Source organism: Crocuta crocuta, unplaced genomic scaffold (genome assembly GCF_008692635.1).
Source record: "Crocuta crocuta isolate KB4526 unplaced genomic scaffold, BGI_CrCroc_1.0 scaffold132, whole genome shotgun sequence".
NCBI classification, from domain to species: Eukaryota; Metazoa; Chordata; class Mammalia; order Carnivora; family Hyaenidae; genus Crocuta; species Crocuta crocuta.
Genome location: NW_027528611.1, coordinates 4,421,835 through 4,430,415, shown reverse-complemented (window position 1 = coordinate 4,430,415; position 8,581 = coordinate 4,421,835). Strand labels below are relative to the sequence as shown.

The window sequence follows — 8,581 nt, the reverse complement described above, 5'->3', positions numbered from 1 at the left end:
GGGACAGGGACAGGACTGGAACATCCCCCTTAGGGGACCACCAGCGGCTGATTTCTGGAATCTGCTGCAAGCCCTGGTCCCTCCCTGCCCAAGGCCTGTCCGTGCCCCGGCTCGATGCCAGCCCCGGAGGCAGCCTCCATCGCCCCCAAGCCCCATGTCTCCATCGCCCACTTGATCCTTGCCTGTAATTCCAGGCTCTCCGGCTGCAGGTTGAGACTGGGGTCCGCCTGCAGGGCCCTCAGTGGATGTGGGGCCAGGGTGCAAAACCATGTGTTTATTTTTATTAGAAATGTTCTTGGTATAAAAACAATCATGCGCTACACATTGTCATCAATAACCATCACCAAACACCCAGGCACTGAACTCCGTGTCATCAGCAGGCGGGCAGGCGGGCGGGACACACAGCAGACGGGAGGGGGCAGGCGGGCAGGCTGCGGGCCGCAGGGACACACACAGAGGCCACCGGGAGGACGCAGCACTTTGCAACACACTCGAGATCGGTTTTTGTTTTGGCTTTTTTGTGTTTTGAATTTTTTTGAGCTTTTTCTCTTTTGCAACATGTAAAGTTCGGTGAATGGGAGGCGGTGGCAGGGAGAGAGCAAAGGCGGGATGTGATGAAGGCGACGAGGGGGGCGAGGACAGGAAAGAAAAATGTGCGAGACCTGGGTGGAGCACAAGGAAGAAACTGGAGAGACCTGGAGACACAGAATGCATCAGGGAGAGGCAGCAGAGGCAGAAAGAAAAAAGGTAGGGGAAGCAGAGCACACAGGTGAAGACACAGAGAAAAGGCAGTGATAAAATAAAGACGGGGATGGAGACAGACTCGGACAGTCACCGATGGCACAGGCAGAGACGACGGGGGAGAGAGAAAAGCAGCACTGGGGCTCACACAGCCTGAGCCCCTGTGATTCGGGGCCAGGAGGGGCCATGGTCCAAGATGCAGGCTCCTGGGGTGGCCTGAAGCTTCTTGGCCCCTCGTCCTTCCCCTGCTGTCACCTGCCTGGCTTGCCCAGGCTGCCCAGCGGTGACCGCCGGGGCTCTGCTGTCCTCAGCACCAAGCCACGTCCGTGGGTGCCCACGGGCAGGCAAGACATCAGCTGGGCCCCTGGGAGTGGCCCTGGCCCGACGCGCCAGCCACAAGGGTCTTGGATCCTCCTCTTCTTGTTCGGCTCTGGCGGCCTAGCTAGATTGCATGGTTGGTATAGGTGACGTAGGTCTGTTTGGTGGCCAGTGCTGGAAGGAGAGAGACCGGGGGTACCCAGGCATCAGGGGCTGGCTTCTTCAAACCCCCCTTCCGCTCAGGCACTGCCCTGCCCGTGGCATCAAGTCCAGACCCCTGAACCAGGCAGTTCACAGCCCCCAACCTGCATGGTGGCCCCACCCCACCCATCCCATCCCATCATTTGCCCCCCTTTCCTTCCACCACCCTGCTCCCCGCCAAGTTCCCCCTCCCTGGACTCGCCCAGTCTCTGAACATCCATCCCACCTCCTCATCTCTGCTGGGGCCAGGCTCCCTGCCTGGAGTGTCCTGCCCTCCCCACACTCCTTTTAGTTAGGACCCCTCCTTAGGGCGCTCCCTCCCAACCCCACCGCTCTGGGAGGGTCCGCCAACCCTGCCCCCATGGATGAAGCTCCTGCCACCACCTCCCGACTCCACCACACTTGAAGAGAATCATTTTTATTTGTAATATAATTGTATAGCCTTAAAGTATTATCAGCAGAAGTTTCAGGTCAACAGCACCCGTTCTGGAAGAGCACATGCAAAGAACAGACATCAGACATAGCCTGGCAGCCTAGGGGAAGGGAGTGGCGAACCGGGATGGAGGAAATCAATGATGGAACCAGCGCAGTGGGGGCTCGTGAGGCTAGAAACTGACTAGCTGACCGGTTAGCTGGCTAACTTGGCCCCCGTGCCACACCCAAGGAAAGTGGAAGGCCTCCAGGCCCCCTGGGGCCTTGGTGTGGCTATCCTTCCCATTTCTAGGCATCCCTGTCTCACCTTAGCCTGGAGTCTTCCTTATCCACACCCATTGCTCTGGCCCTTGCTCAGCCATGCCCTGGACTTGCGTGTCTAGGTATCCCCCATTTCCTGGCCCCAGCCCCCCGGGGCCCTCCCCGCCACTAACAGCTGGGTGGCAACACCAGCTCTTCCCAGCAGCACGAGCCTCCCCCTGCCTCTGCTCGGTGGGAGTTCGGACCTCACAGCAGCCTAGTGAGGAGGCCAGGTAAGTGCCACCCTTGTGTGAAAAATGAGGCACTGGGGCCAGAGGGGTGAAGACGCTGGCCAGGTCCCATGGGTTGGGACAGCTCAGTGGAGATAATCAAGGTCAGCCTTGTCGCTTGTGGTGGGAGTTGTATGCTGGTGCCCAGAGGCGGCTGGATGGGAGACAATCATGGGGCCCTTGTTTGCAAAGCTGCCCTGACACCCCATCAGGGTCCTGTCAGCTCGGGAAAGGAGTGTGCAGCCAGGGCATCTGGCCTGGGGCAGAGGACACAGAGGGGAATGGTGCGACGGGCTGCACACGGTACCCCCCCCCCCATCCTCTCTATCCCGTTTTCACTGGGCCTGTGACTGCCAAGTTAAGACTACATTTCCCAAGCTCCCTGCTCGATGACAGTCCTGCTAATGACATGTGAGTGGAAGCGTTGGGTGTGATTTGCATATCATTTGATTAAAACAGATGGTTTCTCCTGTACTTCCTCTCTTCCGCCATCCATGGGCATAACAGACACTGAGAGCAAACAGCCTCAGCACAGCCCTCTGGAAGCTGATGGAAGAAACCCGGGTCCCCGTTCCTGCCCATCCACTACACCAGTGTAGCTAGAAGCCCACTGACACAGGCCAGATTGCTGGATCCAACGCTCAGGGTCCATCAAGTGTGGCAAGAAGCAAACTTGCTGGAGGTGGGGTGAGCAGAGGGCTACACCGTAGGACCAGTGGGGAGGCCCAGGGTGGAGGGCAGGTGAACTAAAGGAAGAACTTTCTCCTGGCCAGAACTGAGTGGAGAGGGTAGCCTTATGTGGTAGTGGAAATATTCAAGCAGAACATGAACAATCACTTGGCTGAGCAGTTGCCGGGAAGTTTCAAGTTTTAGGTGCCACCCGGACAGGTTTTAAGGGAAGGACACGGAGCCCATGATCTCAGGAAGAGGGTAAGAACACAGCACCTTATAGTACACCAAGAGTTGCCACCTTCGTTTGTAAAGTCACCCACGGGCCTCTGTGGTGCCAGCTGAGTATGTGGGAAGAAGGACCATGGACAGCACCCACGAGGCGCCCGGCCGGGAGGCCAGAGGTGCCAATAGGAAGGTGTGGGGGTGCAAGGATCAGCGCTCTAGGGACAGAAGCCTCTAACTCCCTCCCTCTGTGAATTCTGGCAGCTCTATCCCCCACCCTTCTAAGGCCTCAGTCTCCCCACCTGTAACATGAGAGCGGTGGCCCTTTGGCCCAGACTGCTTTTCCGGAGGGGTCCCCCCAGCCCCCGTCTCCACCCTGCTCTATCCAGCACTGTCAGTAAATGAGCCGGCAGCTGGCTCTGTGAATCACGAGCCGCAGCCCGGCCGATGAGAATCAGTTCCCCAGGGCTCCATCACCCCCTGGGTGAACTGATAAAATTGAGTTTCCAAACCTGTAAACCCGTCAGCAGCCATGGCTCAGAGGTGAAGGAAGACTGCGGCAGCAAAACCAACTGTAGGGAAACGGGCGCCTGAGTGCGGCCGCGGGGGCACCGAGGTGGGTGAGAGGAGAGAAGGTGGCAGGGAGGTGAGGAACAGTTGGGCCCTGCTGTCCCTCTAAGACCAGAGCTGTCTCCAATAGAAAATCCAGTCCTTGGGGTCCAGAACCTGGAAGCACATTCAGCCCTCAGCTACAAGCCAGGGGCCCCAGAGTCCTTCAGCGGAGCTTCGGTCTCACCATCTGGAAAATGGGAGCAGTGAGTCTGCCCAGGCCCCCAGGGAGCTAACTTGTGAGGCTCAAAGGGAAGCGCTCTGACCAGCAGTCAGGAGACTTCGGGTCAAGTCCTGCCCTCCCCAGGACAGGGGATCTCAGCACCTGCCAAGCAGCCCTTCCAACAACTTGAACCTCTCAGAGCCTCAAGTGCCTCATCTGTAAAATGGGATAACAAACCCTTGGCTGGCTCTTAGCCACAGGGTGGATGCAATCCTCTTTAAACCCTGCAAAGGGACAGGGCTGAAATAACTACAGCAATGAGGACAGGGTGGGGAGAGCAGCACTCCAGGGGCATCCTCAGCATGAAGGGAGGGATGGGGTGAGGGGTATGCTCAAAGGTCCCCAAACCCATGCCTCGCTGATGACAGGTTTTTTTTGCTGCTGGTTTTCAGTCCCTGCCACTTCAGATAACAATTAGCTGGGCAGTGGCAAGCATGAGCTGACAGCCCCCATTTGTTGCCCCATGTCTCTGTGCCCAATCTGCCCGCAGTCAGGCCCCTGAATTATTTATTCTGTTGTTTGTTTAAAGATACGTGGCCTGCCAGTGACAGAGTGAAAAATGTCCCTGCTCCACAGGAGTGACATCTCCCCACTCTTCCTGCTCACACACCCCTCAGAACTAATCACCTGGCTCTGACCCAACACCTCTACAGCCCCTGCTATCACCGACCTAAGGGATAGTGGGGGCGAGGGGCCCTGGCCTCTGGCTCCCATTGCAGCTCTCACGCCTGGGAACACTGCGCGGCCCCTCGCCAAGCCTCCGCTCCCCTCCTTGTCTGCTGGGGGGTGGGGTGGGAGGGGGGTAATTGTACCCTGTCCTCATGTGACCAACCTGAACAGAGGCAGAAGAAACAATGTCTATCGCAGCTGTCGGGGAAGGTCCCGCACTCTGGTTCTCCCTGGCTTTTGGGCTCAGGGTGTTAGCTCTACTTGGCCGCCCAGGGTCCCTGGAGGGTTAATGCCCCACTCTGATGAGCCCACGGCAGAGCCCATTTGACAGACCCGCTCCTGCACCGGCAGAGTAAGGCATGAGGGACGGAACCCGGGAAGGAGGAAAACAAGCCAGGAGTGTGGGTCGGGGAGCAGTGAGGGGTCCCGGCTCAGGACACAAGGGCCTGGCTAGCGGCCGCACTTGTAGTTTCTGCAGATCTAGCAACGGTGGGGAGTCCTGGGGCGACAATGTCCCCTCCCCTCTCAGAGTGGGGTCCTAGGGCCGTAGGCCCTGGGGAAGCTGGTGGTCTGGGAGGAGGAACAAGACTGAAAAGAACCAGAGGTCATTTGGCAAAAGATGGTGGGGGGGGCCAACATACAGTCATCGAGATGTCAGTGAAGGGGGTGCCAGAAGCCAGGTATACTGCTCTGCCCAGAGAATGGAGACCCAGAGCTAGGGAGGCCTTGTGAAGTCAGGGTCAAGGGAAAGACACCATGTGGGGCCAGCCAGCCACCACCTTGCTGTGTAACCTCAGGAGAGTCACTCACCCTCTCTGGGCCTCAGCTGTGACTCAAACCTCTAGCTCTACCCAGGCCTCACGGGACTGCAGTGAAGATCACTGAACAGGGGAGAGGGCTTTGGGGGTAAAAAGTCCTGGTTGGAAGTAGAGAGGGGCTCTCATTCTTTCCACAGGTGGGCGGCACTCAATACGCACGTCAATAGCATGTAGCTGTGCCACGACAGGCTCTGCTTCCCCCAGAGCCGCAGGTGGGGAGCCTGTGAGAGGTGCTGCCACCCCCCAAACACACCCGGGAGGCCAGGGCTCCTATTTCCCCTGATCTCTGTGGATGACAAAGGGCCTCCTCTCTGGAGCCTGGGCTCAAGACCCCCCTGCAGTCTAGCCTATATCCCTCCTGCTGCCATCAGCAATGCCCATTTGTGGCCTCTGCCCCAGGACTAGAGGGAACAAGCTGAGACTAACCCCCAGGTCTCCTGGGGGAAGGGGCTCTTCTCCTCCTTCCCCACCAATGGGAGCCCCCCAGGACTCGCAGAGAGCAGGGGAGGCATGAGATGCTACCATTTAAGTGTGGGCACTTGCAGGACGGCCAGGGAGGGAGCCAATGACTCAGTGGGGCATGGCGACCAGAGCAGCCCCTCCGTCTCTCCCCTCACGAGAGCAGCTGGAAGCAAGGCCCACGGAGGCCCACCCCACAGGTGGGAGACCCCAGGGCTCGCCTCCCAGGGCTGAGGCCTCCGTCTCTCTAAGGAGGGAGCCATGATACCACTGTGGAGGTCAAGTCCAGCCCAGGCACCTGCTGGCTGAGTGACTCGGGTAGGTACCTAACCTTTCTGAGCCTCCCTTTCCTCTTCTATATTACACAGATGATAAAAATGCCTGCCTTTCAAGGTTGTTGTGAAGATGAAAACTGGTACATGGAAGGTGTGACACACAATCAGGGTTTAAGAAATTGTGACTTCTCTTCCAGGTGCCCCCGAGGCCTAACCTGCCCCTTGCATGTTCGGCTCCTCTCTCCTCTCAATCTCTTCTCACAGAGGGCTGGCTGCAGGGGGGCCAGGGAAGTCGCCAAAGATGGTGGCCTCGCTCCCTCCCATGCACATTCCTGCCTAGGCGGAGACCGTGGGCCTGCCCCTTAGATGCCAGGGTTCCTGTCTCCTTCTCTCTCCCCATCCCCCTCTCTGCTGAGGTCTCCTTGGACAATCCCTTGGAAGCACCCTGCTACCTGAGAACTGAGGCCTTGGAGGCCTTCCATCCAACCCACTCCTTCCCTCACCTAACCTGGGGACCCACATCCTGAGGCCCCATCCCCCAGGGCCCTGGTAGGGGGTGGCCAGGCTGTGCCCTGTGCCCGGGTTACTTAAGGGCCAGAAGGCAAGGGCCTGGCTAGACAACCCCTTGAGCAGAGAAATCCCAGAGCCCCCATCACCCTGCATGAACCAGGCTCCCCGGTGGCCTCACCCTAGGTGGGCAGATATCCCTGGAAGGGTGTAGCCAGGGCTAGGTGGGGTGGGACCTTGAGGGTCTCTCCTGGTTACCAGGAGGGGGCGGGGCAGAGGGGCACTAGCCTGGTGCCTCCAGGGTCTCCCAGAGTTCCCACTTGCCTGTGGCTTCAAGGCCCTCCCAGTAACCACTGAGGACCTGGCTCAGGGAGGGGTGTGGCCTGGGTCNGGGCCCTGAGTGGGCCCAGAGGAAAAGGAGCGGGGCTAGGCACTCACCTGGGGTCTCCAGGTTCTCACAGAGCTCAGACTTGGCCTCACCGTTGGGCCGGAAGCTGCCCTTCTGCGTGAACTTGTTGGACATGGTGGCGGCGGTGACGACGGCTTTGAGGCTGCGCTTGCGCTTGGGCACGTTCTGCTCCGGGTGGAAGAGGATGATGTAGACCTTGGGCATGTAGAGCATCCCCAGGGACACCGAGGCGCTCAGACTCACCGAGACCGTCAGCGTCGTTGTCTGGATATACAGCTGCAGGTGGGCCAAGGGCCGTGTCAGAGAGGGCTCCGCCCGGGGCCTCAGGGACCCCGACCCAGGAGACAGACAGAGCGGACAGACCCCCGGGGGGCTCTGCCCTGTGTCCCACTGACTCTGGGCAGAAGGGAGTCGTGGTTTGGAGCCAGGACTTTAGACCAGACCAAATTCTGGCTCTACCACTTCTAGCTATGTGATCTTGGACAAGTCCCACCCTGTGCCTCAGTTTCCTCATGGACAACATGGGCATGATATGATAGCACGTACCTCACAGCATGGCCATAAGGATGAAATGACTTGATAAACGGTGAATGTGCGTAGAACAATGTCTGGCATCTGCCACGTGCATGGAAGGGTTCCCCACTGTGACATGCTATAGGGAGGCAGCACCTGAGGAAGGGCCCTCAGGGGACCAGAGCTGACCCTCCCAGGGGCGGCCCCCTGCACGGGGCTGGGAAGGAGAGGAACATCTGTTGGTGCCTTGCAGTAACTCCCAGTGGCTGGGCCACAGCCCTTGGACCAAGCCACCATTCAGTGACTGCTCCCCCCTCAGGCCACCCTGTGCAGAACAGGCATTGGGACGGGAGCCACTGCACCTGGCAAGATATGGCGATGGCAGCACGGTCAAAGCTCATTTCACGCTCACTCGCCAGCACTAACAGTGACAGATGTTTAACAAAATGAAAGTCCATTAATCTGGGTGTCGGCTAATCCATTCTTCAATAGTGGGGCCTTCCAGGCAGGGCCTGACAATTCCCACCACCCCGACCTGGGGTCCCCTCCCCACCTCCTCCCTCCTTCTCAGTCCTCCAAGCCTCAGCTGTCCCTCTAGCTGCCCCCGCCCTCAGCCTGGGTGGGGCCAGAGGAGGCCTAGGCTGTGGCCCCCAGGTCTGGGCATGGGTCAGGCAGGAAATGCTCTGCCCTCTAAATCTGCTGTTTCTAGGCCTGGGGCTGATGTGCCACCTCCTCTAGGAAGCTCTCCCTGACCCCCAGCTGTGTCTGACCCCCATGACACCCATTCTCATATCCCACCCCATCTCCTGCCCTTCTCCAGAAATGCCACATGACCAGGTCTAGCTACCCCTTGGGAAAGAGGCTGGAGAAGCTCTAGGGTCTGAAAGGAGAGAGGGGTATGGCCCTGAGGAAGCCTCAACCCCTCTCTGGCCCTCAATTTTCTCATCAATGCAACAGGATGGGAGCATCTACCTCTCCCAACC

At 58.8% G+C, this 8,581-nt stretch overlaps 1 protein-coding gene across 3 annotated transcripts in view; it reads right to left on the bottom strand.

Moving 5' to 3' along the window:
* Window positions 1-259: 259 nt before the first annotated feature.
* Window positions 260-8,581, bottom strand: part of GRM4 (glutamate metabotropic receptor 4) — a 104,610-nt gene continuing 96,288 nt past the window's right edge. For 2 of the 3 annotated variants that reach the window (XM_077754846.1, XM_077754848.1), the window contains 2 exons: window positions 7,115-7,361; window positions 260-1,233 (listed from right to left, as the gene is read on the bottom strand). In XM_077754846.1, coding sequence (XP_077610972.1) covers window positions 1,184-1,233; window positions 7,115-7,361 — 297 coding nt within the window. In that variant the 3' untranslated portion in view covers window positions 260-1,183. Of the gene's footprint in view, window positions 1,234-1,706; window positions 2,377-7,114; window positions 7,362-8,581 lie in introns of those variants that run through there. The other variant, XM_077754847.1, reaches the window with a different exon arrangement.